Source organism: Equus caballus, chromosome 30 (genome assembly GCF_041296265.1).
Source record: "Equus caballus isolate H_3958 breed thoroughbred chromosome 30, TB-T2T, whole genome shotgun sequence".
NCBI classification, from domain to species: Eukaryota; Metazoa; Chordata; class Mammalia; order Perissodactyla; family Equidae; genus Equus; species Equus caballus.
Window position 1 is genome coordinate 37,594,298 of NC_091713.1, and position 14,502 is coordinate 37,608,799.

The following is a 14,502-nucleotide window of genomic DNA, read 5'->3' on the forward strand; positions in this document are numbered from 1 at the left end:
GCCCCCGCGAGGAATTTCCTGAGCCAGAGGGTGGCCGAAAGTACAGATGCCCACCCCGGCGACTCTCCCGCCGCCCGCCCAGGCCAGTGCCCTGTGCCCAACCCCAGAGGGTGCGGGGTGACAGACTCTGACAATCATTAAACCAGCCGGGCCTGATTTCCCAGCACCGCCTGCTCGGATCCAGGCCAAGTGGCACAAAATATGCAAATCACCCGGGGCCAGGAGCCCATTCTAAAGGCCAGGAAATCCCCTCGTCCAATGAGCCGCCAGCTCAGGTGACGCAGGTGCGCTATAAAGGCTGGGCCGGGAGGGGCTCCGGCTGCCTCTATTTAGGGTGGTGGGGGACGGGCTGGCGCCTACCTGTGGAACTCTGTGCCTCGTGTGGATTTCTCTCCTGCCTGTTGTCCCTTAATCCCGTCTGCCTGGCTGCCTTCCACGCCCGTACCCGCCACTCCGGTAGGACCTCCACCTGCCGTCTTCCCCAGCCTGGGCCTCGGGAAATCGGGTAGGGGTCCCATGGACTTGCAGCTCTAAGCTGGCCACTGCGGCAACGTGGTGCAGAGTGCCCAGGCAGGAGTGTCGGGTAGTGAGAGTGTCCCTAGGGGGACAGCGTGGCCACGACTCTGCCAGTCCCACCCAAGGGCCAGGTGGGCTGAGCCTTGGGCCCCCACCGGGCTCGGAGATCCTGGAGAGAAGGTATCCCAGGAAGCGCTGACCTTCCCGCCCCTTGGAGCTACTCTGGCCCCAGGCTCGGCTAGAGCAGGACGGCTGGAGGTGGGGAGGACCCGGCCCCTCACCAGCCTGGCCCTCTTTCCCCAGGGAGCCTCATGGCTGCGACCTGTGAGATCAGCAACGTTTTCAGCAACTACTTCAGCACTATGTACAGCTCGGAGGACCCCACTCTGGCCTCTGTGCCCGCTGCTGCCACCTTTGGGGCCGATGACCTGGTGCTGACCCTGAGCAACCCCCAGATGCCTCTGGAGGGCACAGGTGGGTCCCAGCAGAGTGGAATGGGGTGATTGGGGGAGGGGGAGACATCTATCCAAGAGCCTGTTAGGTAAATGGGGGACCAGCCAGGGATGAGGTTCTCCCGAGCAAATTCCAGGGCCAGCGGCGGCCGGGTGGACCTGTAAGAGGCGGAGGTGTCAGGGGCGTGGGGGCTGGATTGTCTAAGTGAGGTGCGGGAAGGGTGTCCAGACCACCACCTCCTACCCCTGCTCTTGAGGGGGCTTCTCTGAGAGGTGAGGGGGGACGCGCACAGAATCCCAAACGGGCGCCGGAAGGGGGCTGTGAGGGTCTGCCAGTGGCCGGAGCTGACTGTCGCCGTGCCGGCCCCTTGTAGAGAAGGCCAGCTGGTCGGGGAAGCAGCCCCAGTTGTGGTCAAAGGCCCAGGTGCTGGACTGGATCAGCTACCAGGTCGAGAAGAACAAGTACGACGCGAGCGCCATCGACTTCTCGCGGTGCAACATGGACGGGGCCGCGCTCTGCAGCTGCGCCCCTGAGGAGCTGCGTCTGGTCTTTGGGCCTCTGGGGGACCAGCTCTATTCCCAGCTGTGGGACCTCAGTGAGTCCAGGCCACTGGCGGGGAGGTCTGCCTCTTGCCGTCTGCTTCTCGGTCACGGAGGCTGGTCTAGTGGTCGGCCCGTACCCCCAGCTGAGGTCAGCAGGCCGTGGGAAGGACCCGGAGCCCCAGGCCAGTGGACGCAGTCAGCGAGACAGCCCCTGAGGGGTGAGGGGTGAGGGGTGGGACTCGGCCTGGGCTCTGACCCTCCTTCCTTCCTTCTCAGCAGCCTCCAGCTTTCCTGACGAGCTCAGCTGGATCATTGAGCTGCTGGAGAAGGACAGCACGACCTTCCAGGAGACCCTGGGAGACCCGGGCCCCTTTGGTGAGAACCCAGTTTCTCGCTCCTTCCCCAGCCCGTCCTGTCGCATCCGTGCCCTCCCTGCCCTGATTTCTGTGGCCCCAGCTAGAAAACCAGCAGGTCATCCCGCAGCTGGGTGGCCCCCTGTCCCGCCCTCCTCTGAGCCCTGTCTGAGCTCTTCCCTCCTCTTCCAGACCAGGGAAGCCCCTTCGGCCAGGAGATGCTGGACGACTGCCCACAGGCCAGCCCCTACTACCCGGGCAGCTACGGGGTGGGAGCCCCCTCCCCAGGCAACTCTGACGTCTCCACCGCAGGTGAGCCCTTGGTCACAGCCTCCCTTCCCCCAAGTGTCCCTGAGCCCTCGGCAACCCACACTCGAATCCAGGCTCTCTGGGAGGGACAGGAGCCTGCTGGGCAGGCAGCGTGTCCCGCAGAGGGTAAGTGGCTGGAGAGGGACTCACGCTGCCCTCCCTGCCCTAGGGACAGGGGCTTCCCAGAGCTCCCACTCCTCAGACTCCGGTGGAAGTGACGTGGACCTGGATCCCACCGACAGCAAGCTCTTCTCCAGCGGTGAGTGGAGGGAGCCCCCGTCCCCAGGGTGGCCCCTCAGGCAGTGCCCTGGCCTGCCCTTCCCCTCATCCCGCTCTCCCGCAGGGTCTTCCTGTGGAGGGGCGGCCCCTCACGCCCCCATGCTGACCGCCCTCCTCCCTCCATAGAGCCCTTTCCTGACTACAAGAAGGGGGACCCTAAGCACGGGAAGCGGAAACGCGGCCGGCCCCGCAAGCTGAGCAAAGACTCCCGGGACTGCCTGGAGAGCAAGAAGAGCAAGCACGGTAAGCTCTGCGGAGAGGGGCCGGGGGCCGGGGGCCGGGGGCTCTTCTCCTGTGCCGGCTGGCTGTCCCAGAGCTCCTCGGCCATCCTCGCGGCTGCTCGGGGCCAGGGCTGGGCTGTGCTGCAGAGGAGGGGAAACTGAGGCTCCCGCAGGAAGGCAAGAGGGGCTGAGCCCAAGGGTCCTGCCACCCGCTCCAGCTCTCTCTGCGCATGCCCACGTCCCGCCCGCTGGGACAGCCCGGTGGTGTGAGGAGGCAGCTGGTGGGGGCTGGCAGGGCCCAGAGAGCCTTGGTGGGCTCAGGCGAGGAACCTCGGCCCCTGGACACCGGGCCGGCAAGGGGAGGCCTTTCTGTCCCCCAGTCTGAGAACATGGGCCTTGGGCCTCAAGGGTGCACCAGCCGCTGTAGCCCCCGGGTGGGTGGCCCCGTCACTTCCCCACCTCTGTGCTGTACGCACGCAGGCTCCCCACACTCTGCCTGGCTGCTTCCTTCTAGTGTCGGGAGTATTTCCCCAGGATGCTGTCCCCTCGTCCCCCGGGGCTGGGGCCACTCTGTGTCCTGTCCTTGCCGAGCTCTCCCCACCCATCGGTGCATTTGCTTTGTGACCGTGGCCCCCACGGGACTGGGAGCTCCTTGAGGCCATGGGGTGTCTCAGGAGCTCTCGTACCCCAGCCTGACATTTGATCGATATCTGAGCCAGCGAAACGGTGGGGCTGGGTGGGATACGGTCTTCCTGGGACTCCCGTCCAGCAGGCAGCTGGGGAGGGGCTCAGCCACCCCAGCACGTGGGCATTAGTGGGCGGGGCGCCGGGACCACAGGCTGATGGAAGTGTCCTTGCAGCCCCCCGAGGCACCCACCTGTGGGAGTTCATCCGAGACATCCTCATCCACCCGGAGCTCAACGAGGGCCTCATGAAGTGGGAGAACCGGCGGGAAGGCGTCTTCAAGTTCCTGCGCTCCGAGGCCGTGGCCCAGCTGTGGGGCCAGAAGAAGAGAAACAGCAGCATGACCTACGAGAAGCTGAGCAGGGCCATGAGGTGAGGGCGGCGGGGCCCAGGGACCACGGCCTCCGCCAGCTCTGAGGCCGGCGGCACGAGGACGCTGGCCTGGGTGAAATGAGACGGGGAGATTGGGAGGCTGGCACGTGGTGCCCGTGTCACCCCATCTGACAACAGCGTTCCTGGCGTGGTCTGCAGGCCCGTCCTAAGGGAGAGGGGCCGAGCAGTAGCCGAGGCCCACACTGAGGCCGGCTCCTCCCCTACAGAAGCATTAAGCTGCTTGTCTCTGGGCCTCGGTTTTCCCCTACGTACATGCATCAAGGGTGAGCTGGATGCCCCTGAAGTTCCCTCCAAGCCCTAAATCATGTGGTTTGCCGAGAGCCCCAGGACTCGGCCAGCCGGACACGTGAAGGCGAGGGCAAAACCGGGTCCTCTGGACCCAAGACCAGGTTGCAGCGCGTCGGAACCAAGTCAGTTCCTCCCCAGGGCTGGGCAGAAGAGGGAGCTTCCCGAGAGGGTCCGGCTCGGGTCAGCCGGGCTGGGGCCCCGTGGGGGCAGGTCACCTGAGGAAACTGGCCCTCCTGCCTGAGCCCCTCTGACCGCCCCCCTCCCCCAGGTACTATTACAAGCGGGAGATCCTGGAGCGGGTGGACGGCCGGCGGTTGGTCTACAAGTTCGGCAAGAACTCCAGCGGCTGGAAGGAGGAAGAGGTCGTCGGGAGTCGGAACTGAGGGTCCCAACCAGAGCCGGGATGCACGCACGGACATGAGGCCTGCCGCCCCTCCCACAAGGACCCCGGGCCTCCGCCGTCAGACTCGCCGCCCAGCGCTTTGCAAAGCAGCCGAGGCTCATGGACCCTGACAGCCTGGCCCCGGATTCGGGCCTGCGGCCTCTCCTCTCCGCCCTCCTCTCGGAATTACAAGCCCTGGGTTTGAAGGACTTTGCTGGCTGGGCGCTGGAGGCAGCTGCTTTCGTCTCAGAGTCTGGGTGCCTCTGACTCTATCAAGACTCCGCTGTGGACACCTTCCTCCTGCAGATGTGTAGACTGAGCCAAGGAGGCCGAGCAGGCTGGAGGGGCGCAGGGAGAGGGGACAGCATGGGTCCCCCGCACCTTCTTTTGGACTGGCTTCCCCCAGCACCTGGACTCCGCGGGCGGGGGTCGGAACACTCCCTAATTTATGTGCTATAAATACGTTGGATGTACATAGAGAGCTATTTTTTCTAAGATATTCCCCTCCCCATCCCTCTCCCGCTGAGCTCTGGTGGCCAGACTGACTGTCCCAGGCTCTCGCGGGGCCGGTGAGGGGCGGGGTGAGGCTGGGACCCTCAGTGGGGGCTCCTGGCTCCTTTCTCCTGGGAACGGAGGCAGAGACCTCCAATAAAGTGCCTTCTGGGCTTTTTCTAACCTTGTCTTAGCTACCTATGCTCTGAGATTTGGGCCTCCAGAGGGGAGAAGGTCGTGGGTCGGGGAGGGGAGTAGGGCAGGGGGTGTACGGGGCTAGAGGGGAAACCGAGGCAGGAGGCCTGGAGTCCCAGCCTGGTGGGGGCTGGGAGGAGGGCAGAGGGAGCAGCGAGGAGGGTCACGACAGAGACAGCGTCCGTGACTCCGTGCAAGCAAGGACACGAGCTGGGCCAGCCAAGTGCAGGCCGTCCTGCCGCCACCACACAGCCGCTCGGTGACCTTGGCCGAGTCGGAGCTCTCGCTGTGAGGCTGGGGTTGGACCCGGTGCTCCCTAAGAAGGCTGGAGTCAAGTCCCAGCCAAGCTGGCTGCCAGCTGAATATCTGTTACGTGAAGTCTATCTTTCGCTGTCTGACACAAGCTCAGAGGTATGATCTTGTGGAGAAAAACCAGCAAGACCGAGACAAGTCCTTGAGAACGAGGGGGCGGGACAGACGTGCGGCATCTGTTCTTCAGGGGGACGCCACTCCACCCGCTTAAGCCCAAGCGGAGAAGGAGACTTGTGTTCATTTTACAGATGCAGAAAGTGAGGCTCGGGAGGGCCAGTGGCTCTGCCCGGGTCACTCAGGCTGTCCCCTCGGGCTGTCCTGCAGCCTCCCTGGTGGCTCTGTCCTGGCTCGGGCTCTTGTGACCGAAAGCCCAGCAGATTCCAGAACGGTGCCACTGTCTCCACAGTGATAGCGCGTCCAGGTTTTAGGGAGGATGTTTTGCTGGTGGGAGCTGTATCCTGGTCTCCTTAGGAAGAACACCTTCCATCAGAAAGTTCTTAAGTTTGAAGCTTCATGTTCCAGGGAGTGTGTTAAAAATCCATTTCGTGAGTTTGAAATGCTGCTTAGATGTCTTAGAAATACCAGGTTATAAGCTGGAGGGATGTGGGTAAGGAAGGGATCTTAGAAAAAACAGGCATGCGTGTGTGCACGTGCGTGCGTGCATGTGTGTGTGCTTGCGTGCATGCGTGTGTGTGGAAGTGGGGCTTGCTCTGGAGAAGCCAGGCACAGTGGAAGGAAGAGTGGGGAGTGGGTTGGAGAGAGCAGGGGGGTCAAGAAAGAGCCCAGAATCTTCAGGAGCCACCTGGGCTCCAGCTTCCCTGCGGAAGGTGAGCAAGCGGCCGGGGAGGGAAAGGGATGGGCGGGGAGCGGCTGCCCCGCTGGCTGGGCCCCATCCGCCACCTCCTTCGGCAGCTTAGCCTAATCACATCCTCACTTCTTGAACACTCATACATGCTCGGTACCTGCCGCGTCTGGGGGCCTTCACACCCTGTTGAGGGGCCACCCTTGCTGCCTAACGTTCCAGCCTCGGAGCAGAGGACAAGCTAGGAGCCCAGGGTGTCCCTGCCACCTCTCCTTGGTCCCCGTTTTCTTCGGCTCTAAGAAGGAGACTCCAGCAGTGATGCACACATGGAGGGCCCGTGGGGAGCAGAGCGGGGACCTGGGGCCAGCCCCTCATCCTCTGCCGCAGGGCTGGGAGGCAGCTGCCTGCCCGGCAGGACAGGCTGACCTTTGTCCCAACATTTTCCTTTATGGGGTGCTTTCCTCATCGCACTATCTCGCTTGCTCCGCAACACAGCCCTTGGAGGAGACTGGGCGTCCCCGTGTCCCTGACGAGGCCAGTGCTGGCCCAAGGTCACCAGCCAGGTGAGAGGGGACTGGAGCCCAGGACCCCGGCCCCCAGGTGCGAGCCCAGGGGGCAGTGCCACACGCTGGCTCTGCAAGGGGACCTGGGGAGACCCAGAGCAGCCCTGGGGAGGGGCCGGAAGGGAGGGGTCCTCTGCTGGCCCCGAAGGACACGTTTCTTCCTCAGGATGTCTTTGCCTGCACGGGGCTGTCCACCTCCTCACCACTCAGGACACCGCAGAGCCCGGCACAGATGCTTGGGCCGGCCTCTCTCATCCCCCGTTGGCGCCCTCTCTGTAGAGTGTCAGCCCCTGTCCCCCATTCCCACAGGCTGAGCCTCTGGCCCCTCTGGATAGACTCCCCCTGCAGACGGCCCCATCTGGCCCTGGGGGGTGGGGGCGGGGGGGCCTCTCCTCGGGTGTGGCCAGGCCGCTGGGATCCCGCCTGGAGCTGCTGCTCACCTCTTATCTGCTGCTGTGGGATCGTGTGCTGCCGGGCAGGTCAGAGGGAGGTCACCCTGCCTGCCGGGGGTTGGGTGTGCCTGCCAGGTCGTGCTTCAGTTCCCGGATTCTCCCCCGAGCCCGCCCTCCACCCAGGGAGGGCCGGGGACTCTGGCTCCTCTGTCCCCGGGGAACAGGGCAGGGGGTCATTTTACTCAGGGGTCTGGTGCATCTGCCCTTCACTCCGGCCAGCTGCACACACGTCTCTCCCTCCCTGAGCTGGGGGCGCCTCGTCCAGCTCAGAGGAGCCCCAGGAATATTTGCTAAACGGCCCTGTGACTCTCCCCACCTGGCCGCCGTCTCCCTCTACGCACACACCCACGCGTGCTGTGCTCTCACACACACTCACCCACACGCACTCAGGCACACTTGCACCCACTGGCACAGATCTACACTCACAGCCCACACACATTCTCGCACGCACCGAAGTCTCGCAGCCACACGCGCACACACGTCACAGTCACACCGGCTCACACGCTTGGGGGATTAAACCCAGGCTCAGCTGCTCCAAGCCTTGTTTACACCGCACGCCTCCTCCCTCAGGCTCCACTGACCCCCTCTTTGAAGCGTTTCCCTGACCTCCCGGCTGCCCTTTCTCCCCTCAGGGGGTGCTCAGGCCGTCCCTCCAGTCAGGACCAGTCGCCTAATTTGCAGAGCCCAGTGCAAAACGAAAACTCAGGCCCTCGTTAAAAATTATTAAAAATTCCAGACCATTAAACCGGGCGGGGCCCTTCCAAGCGTGGTCCTCCAAGTGACTGCCCAGCCGCGCACCCGCGAGGGCGGCCCGTGCCACACGGCCTCTCAGCTCTGCAGGACCGCCCGCCGCGCCGCCTACTCCAGACGCGTCTGCAGCGACCACACAGACGTAAATAAGCTGCCAAGCCAACTTTTCAAAATGAGGAGAGTTTTCACAGAATGACTTGAATTTGTGGTTCCTCTTAGAGAACCAGAAGCTCTGGCAGGGCTGAGCAGCTCTCCCCTGGACCCCGACGTGCAGAAGCAGAATTATGAGGTTCCCTATACGGTCTCAAGTTCACCGTCAGCGCCACCGCACGTAGCCTGTGTGGCCCCAGAGGAATGACAGCTTCAACCCCTGGTTGGAGACGTCTTTGTCGGCTCCCAGCTGGAAACTCATTTTGTGCCCCCTCACCCGGCAACATGATGGCTTATTGAAGACGTCGATAAGTAAATAGACAATGGGGTGGCAGGTTAGTGACGTTCACCGGAATGGAAACCCAGCCAGCCCCTTCTACTATGGGACGGGGACCAGAGCCCGCCAACGTTTACTAGGAAGCATCAAATTCTCTCGCCTCCAAGACCATTTTGGGCCCCGTTCAGCGCATGGCATGTCACGGACACTCATGGGCACTGGAGTGTCGGTGCACGACCTTCTGGGCTGGGCATGGCTTCTGGGCCCAGCAGCCTCATCCTGGCCAGGTCCTCTCTCCATGCTGAGGGAGACGGGGGCTGGCAGCACCTTGGTCCTCTGTGCAATAGCTCGCCACACATTTCGTCCCCGAGCCCACCTCTTTTCAGGGAGAGCAGCACCCTGAATGAGTCCCCACGTCGTAACCGTCTACCAGCGATTTGCCGAACAGAGCCCTAGATCCAGGTGAGCAAGCCCCATTTTACAGGCGAGGAAACTGAGCTCAGAGAAGGAAGGTGACTTTCTCAAAGTGACACAGCCTGCCGGTGCAGAACCTGAGCTTAGTGTCGATGGCTGACCCCTTAGCAAGCACTTCCTAGGTACCAACTTAGTGCTTCACCTGTGTCACTCATTCACTCTCTCGGAAGTGTGCGCGGCTCCACGCTGGGGGCAGGGGACCTGGTAGGGAACAGGTCACCCAGGGTCTGCAGTGAGCCCAGGCTGGCGCCCAAGAAATTCCCAGGACGTCGATATAACCTCCCAACAGGTCTCAGGGTGGGAGGAGTCCTCGCTTCGGAGATGAGGAATTGGGCTTTCGAAAGGTTGCGAACAGCTCGAGTGTTCAGAGCCAGAAAGTTTAGGAAACCAGGACTCGACCCCTGGCTCCCTGACACTCTCTCCTCGCCCCCACAACTGCCTCAGCTCTGAGAGGCTCTGAGCGGGCAGAGGGGCCTGGCATCCCACCACTGGGTGTGCGGCCTGGGAGGTGCCCTGGGGACACGCAGACGCGCCTGGAGCGGCTGGAGCTGCTCAGAGTACTCCTCCGGGGCTCCCTGATGCTGGGGGCAGACGGCCTGCTCGCGCGTGTCCAGGGACCCTCCTGGTGGCCCTCGCTGGGGAGCGTCGCCTCCCCCTCCTCATCCCCTCGTCCTCCTCCTGCTGCTACGTGCAGGGCTGGGCTGGGGCAGCCGCGGCAGCAATTAGCCCAGCGCAGCCGCCCGTTACTGGAACCTTCGTGTCAACTCTGGAGCGGATCCAGGAAACCACACCCAGTGTCCCGCATGACTCAGTCTCACCTGCCCACCTCCACACTTGCCAGCCTCGGTGACCCAGGCCGTGACACCGTGGGGAAAATCCCAGCATCCTCTGTTCCAGCTTCATCTCCATCTACCTGTGTGTTTGCAAGGCATGCTGGGATTTACAGTCTATACCGCCAGCTTGATTCCCCAGCTGGTCTCTAGCCAAGACGGGGATGCTCCAGGCTGGGCAAACGCTGGAGTTCAGAAAGCTAGACTGTCTGTGGAGAATGCGGATGGGGGCGTCAACTCCCTTCCCCGTCATCCTCTGAAATGCGAGCAGCTGAAGGCCGTGGGCGATGTCACCTTTCATATATCAAATTGGCAACGAATAGAAAGAACGCCCCTGATATCTAGAGCTGGTGAGGATTTGGAGAAACTTGAACTCGACGTAAACCGTTGGTGCAGGTGTGAATTAGGACGTACCTTCTGAAGAACAATTTGACAAACTGTTTAAAAGTCTTCAAAAGCCTGCATACCTTTGTACACACCAATTTCATGTCTGCGAATTTTTCCAAAGAAAATAATTGGACAGGTGCACAGATGTATACGTACAAGGTCTCTCATTGTGGTGATGTTATAATTGCAGACAAATGGGAGCAACCTAAGTGTCAATCAAAAGAGGATTGGCGAAATTAACTACAATAGAGATATTTATTCAAATAGTAGGCAGCCATTAAAAGGATGCTGTGGAGCCCCATTGATTGACATGTAGGGTTGCCCATGATATAGTATTAAGTGAAAACAACAGGCTTGCATTCTCTGAGTATCAAATGATCCCACTTTTGTAAAATATAAGTGGTTATCTCTGGGTGGCATCGCAGAAAATAACTTCATATTTTCTGAAAAATAATTAGATGGAGTATATATTACTACGAAAAAAAATTAAACTATTTCCCATTTTGAAAAAAGAAATTTTGGTATCAATGGGATTAGAAAAAGTTTCCGGGTGCTGTTATTTACATCTCTCTAGCACTTTAAAAAAATGTCTCCAGGGTGTTTCTTTCTTTCAATCACTCAGGGGCAAGGATTACTCCTTTCAATTTGGTGAGGAACCTTTGACTCTGAGAGATTAAGACAATTCCAAAGATTCATAGCAAAACATGGTGTTTTTTAATTTATTCTTTCCTTCCTCTGCCATGTTGAGTCTTCACGAGCCCATTGAAACCATTCTTCATTTCCGTGTCTGTTTCATTTCTGGCATTTGACCCCCAGTTCTCGTCTCTGTGTTGAAATTCCCCGTCTGATCCCGTATGTCCTCCACCTTTTCTACTAGAGCCTTTAACAGCTGGTTACCTAGGAATCTGCTTCTATTCCTTACTTTGTTTCTTGAAAGTAGGATGCTCTTTCTTTGACTTTTTCGTTTCTCATAATTGTTTATTAAATGCTGGACATCTGTGTGGAACAGGAGAGACTGAGATAAATAGTACAAATGGCTGGCCATGGGGCTGCCTTTTCTGCTAGGCCCTGCGTGTGTGTGTGCGTGCGTGCCTGTGCGTGCATGCGTGTGCATGCATGCGTGTGTGTGCATGTGCGCATGCATTCATGTGTGTGTGTGTGTGTGTGTGTAGGGGGCCTGAGCCACCCTGGTGGGGAGCCTGCCTCAGTTTCAGCTTTGCTGCTGCCGTGGTTGGTGCCTCCGTGTGCTGCTGGCTTCGTGTTTCTCCAGCATTGCCCTGTGCCTGGTGATGGGTTTTCTCAACATTCCTGCTCCACCCTCAGCTCTCGGCCCTCCCTGTGCACCCGCCTGCAGAAGCGCTTTCTCTCCATGCTCTCCTCCCTCCCCCAGTGGCAGACTGCTGTTGCCAGTTACTGGGTGCTTGCTAGCCTGGTGGCTCGGGTTGGGGGTCGGGGGGTTCTGTTGTCCTGTCCAGCCTTCATGTTAGGCAGGCCCTGTGTGCCTGGGTCTCAAGGGTGGGAATTTTTCAATGATTCTGCCCGTCCTTCCTGTGGCAGCCAAACGGCCTCGTGTCTGGCGCAGGTCTTGTGTGGGGAGGGGCTTCCTGCCTCTCCTGCAGCCCTGGGAGCCCCGTAAGGCGGGGTTTCTCTCACATTCTGGGCTGGATAATTCTTTGTGATGGGGGCCATCCCGGGCATTGCAGGATGGTCAGCAGCCTCTCTGGCCTCTACTCACCGATGCCCATAGCACACCCCCGCCTCCCAGTTGTGACAACCAGAGACGTCTCCAGACATTGCCAAATGTCCGCTGAGGGGACAAATTCCCAGCCTCCAGAACCACAGCTATAACAAGATCCTGGGTCCATGACTGTTTCCTGACCCTCCACAGGGATAAAAAGTGTTTTCTTTTCCCCTTCCCGTCCTGGGGGCAACAACTTGGGGTACCTCCCCCAGCAGCTGAAGGTCCTCCTCTCTTTCCCCCACTTCCTTTTTCTACTCCTTCTGGGGAAGGGTCTGGGGGCTCCACGCTTTCCCTAAGCAGCAGGCGCCCCCTCCTACCACTGATGGTTGCTCTCTCCGGCCTCCGGTCTGACCCCCTGCGTGTCTGCAAGTGAACCCTGATGCCCCAGGAATGTGCAGGTCCCAGGACTCTATTCTGTCATGCTGGCCCTCAGCCAGCCTTCAGCGATTTGTTAAAAATGCAATTATTAGCAAAATTCGTTTCATCCCGGCATGGCGCCCACCCACTCTCTCTTCCCTGCTTGCTCTGCCTCGGGCAAGCCTGTCCCGTCTTTGCATCTCTCCTGGGAGGAGCCTGCTTTCCTTGGGTTCTAGCTCACTTGGTTGCCCTGTGACCCCAGCTGTCTGATGGATTCATGAAAAGTTGTGACTTTGTGGTTTATCCGACTTGTTTTTGTTATTAGCGTGGGAGAGACACCCTTTTCGACTTTCTACATCCCCAGTGGAAACAACCTCCACTCGCTCTTTGTCTGTATGAAGTTTCCGTCCATCACACACTGTGCTTATGGGTTCTTTTAGGGCATTCTAGACCTCTTTGATAGTCTTAAGAAAATAAAAATCCCTTTTCCGTCCCCACCCCGTGTGCACACATGCGCATAATTTTGCCTATCAATGGATCCTCCCCTGGTGCCCAGAACTCGCTCCTTCAATGCTGAACTTCGTTTCTAGTGACTTATCTTCCAGTTGCACTGTCAGATTGGTACAAAGATAATCATTGCAGAATTTTTTTTGAAAATAATAAAATACTGGGAACAAGTAAAAAATATTTGTTATTTTTTTTTAACAATTAAGCACCTCCCATGTGATCATCTGGGGAGCTGCTGGCCTCAAAGCCACTTAACACTATCTCAAAGAGAAGAGACATGCAAAGCATCTCTCTCCGATCCCGGGTAGACAAGGAGGAAACAGCAGTGCTGCCAGGGTTGGGGTGGCTGGCCCTACTCACGGGCTGGCACAAGGACAGCATCGTTCAGGCCTCCTGGACAACAGCTGGGCCTGAGCGTGAGAAGTGTGCACATGTCCAAACCAACCATCTAACTTCAAGGAATGCATTTTAAGCAAATAATCAGAAAAGTGTACAAAGATGTATCTACAAGACTCATGGTAGCGTGATAACAATCTAAATGTCCAAAGAGAGGGGATTTGTCAATAAATTGTCTCATACAGACAATGGGACACTATGCAATCATTAAAAATGACACATGATGCATCCCTATGTTCATCGCAGCCCTATCCACAATAGCCAAGACGTGGAGGCAATCCAAGTGCCCATCAACTGACGACTGCATAAAGAGATGTGGTGTACATACACAGTGGAATACGACTCAGCCATAAAAAAGGCAAAATCATCCCATTCACAACAACATGGATGGACCTGGAGGGTATTATGTTAAGCAAAGTAAACCAGACAGGGAAAGACAAACACCATATGACTTCACTCATACGGGGAATCTAAACAAACACATATACAAAGAGAACAGTGCAGTGGCTACCAGGAGAAAGGGGGTGAGGGGTGAGCACAGGGAGTGAAGGGAGCACCTATGTGGTGACAGACAAGAAATAATGTACAACTGAAATCTCACATTGATGTAAACTATTATGAACTCAACAAAAAAATGGCATATGAATATTTAATGACATGGAACATTGTTCACGATAAACTAAGTGAGGACGGCTAGTTACAAAACAACGCGGGCAGGAGCTCTCAGTTTTGGTTTTTAAACGTAGAGGTAACTCCAGGCGTGTGTCTGCATAGAAACAGTCTGGAAAGATACACACCGGCCTGAGAACAAAGGTCGTCTTTGGATGGTGGGGTTATGCATGATTTTTATTTATGTTTTTATGTCTTTCTGTGTTGCCTGAACTTTCTTTAACAATAAACCTGCATTGCTCTTAAAATAAAAAAGAAGACAAATGCTTTTTCCATTTTGAAAAATAAACATTAGCAATTCAAAAAACGTGAAACAAGCAACGTGTCTAATCTTCAGGATCAGTGAACTAAATATGACTCATCTATTTATAATCCAGAATACTACGCCTCCATTAAAAATGGTGATTCACTGAGGAATCTGCTCTGTGCCAGGCATTGATGATATAAGGGAGGCTGAGACCAGGACTCTCCCCTCATGAAGTCATGGCTGAGCCGACGTTTACCCCATGCTGGGATTACTGGTGTGATGAAAGCTCTGACGGTGACACTGAAATCGCAGAGCAGAGCACAGGCTCTGGGGCCAGGTGTGGTGTGTTCTGGGACGATGGGTGGGAACTCAGCAGGGTGCAGAGATGGGGTCACCCAGGCAGAAAGAACATTGTGCGCAAAGGTGAAAACACAGGCACTGGTCCTGTTTATACAGAGAATGGTAAGAAATTGGGAAGGAC

At 58.0% G+C, this 14,502-nt stretch overlaps 1 protein-coding gene across 14 annotated transcripts; it reads left to right on the top strand.

Moving 5' to 3' along the window:
• Positions 1–263: 263 nt before the first annotated feature.
• ELF3 (E74 like ETS transcription factor 3) lies at positions 264–5,095 on the top strand. Of its 14 annotated transcripts, none has more exons than XM_023632488.2 (9): positions 264–456; positions 820–990; positions 1,343–1,564; positions 1,788–1,886; positions 2,057–2,176; positions 2,343–2,432; positions 2,579–2,695; positions 3,534–3,729; positions 4,307–5,095. In XM_023632488.2, the coding sequence occupies exons 2-9, from the start codon at positions 828–830 to the stop codon at positions 4,419–4,421; spliced, it is 1,122 nt and encodes a 373-aa protein (XP_023488256.1). In that variant the 5' UTR covers positions 264–456; positions 820–827; the 3' UTR covers positions 4,422–5,095. The 14 variants fall into 14 exon arrangements, with proteins under 14 accessions (XP_023488256.1, XP_023488261.1, XP_070111737.1 ...); XM_023632489.2 differs by having other exon boundaries at positions 322–505; XM_070255633.1 differs by having other exon boundaries at positions 322–505; positions 2,349–2,432.
• The last annotated feature ends 9,407 nt before the right edge of the window (positions 5,096–14,502 follow it).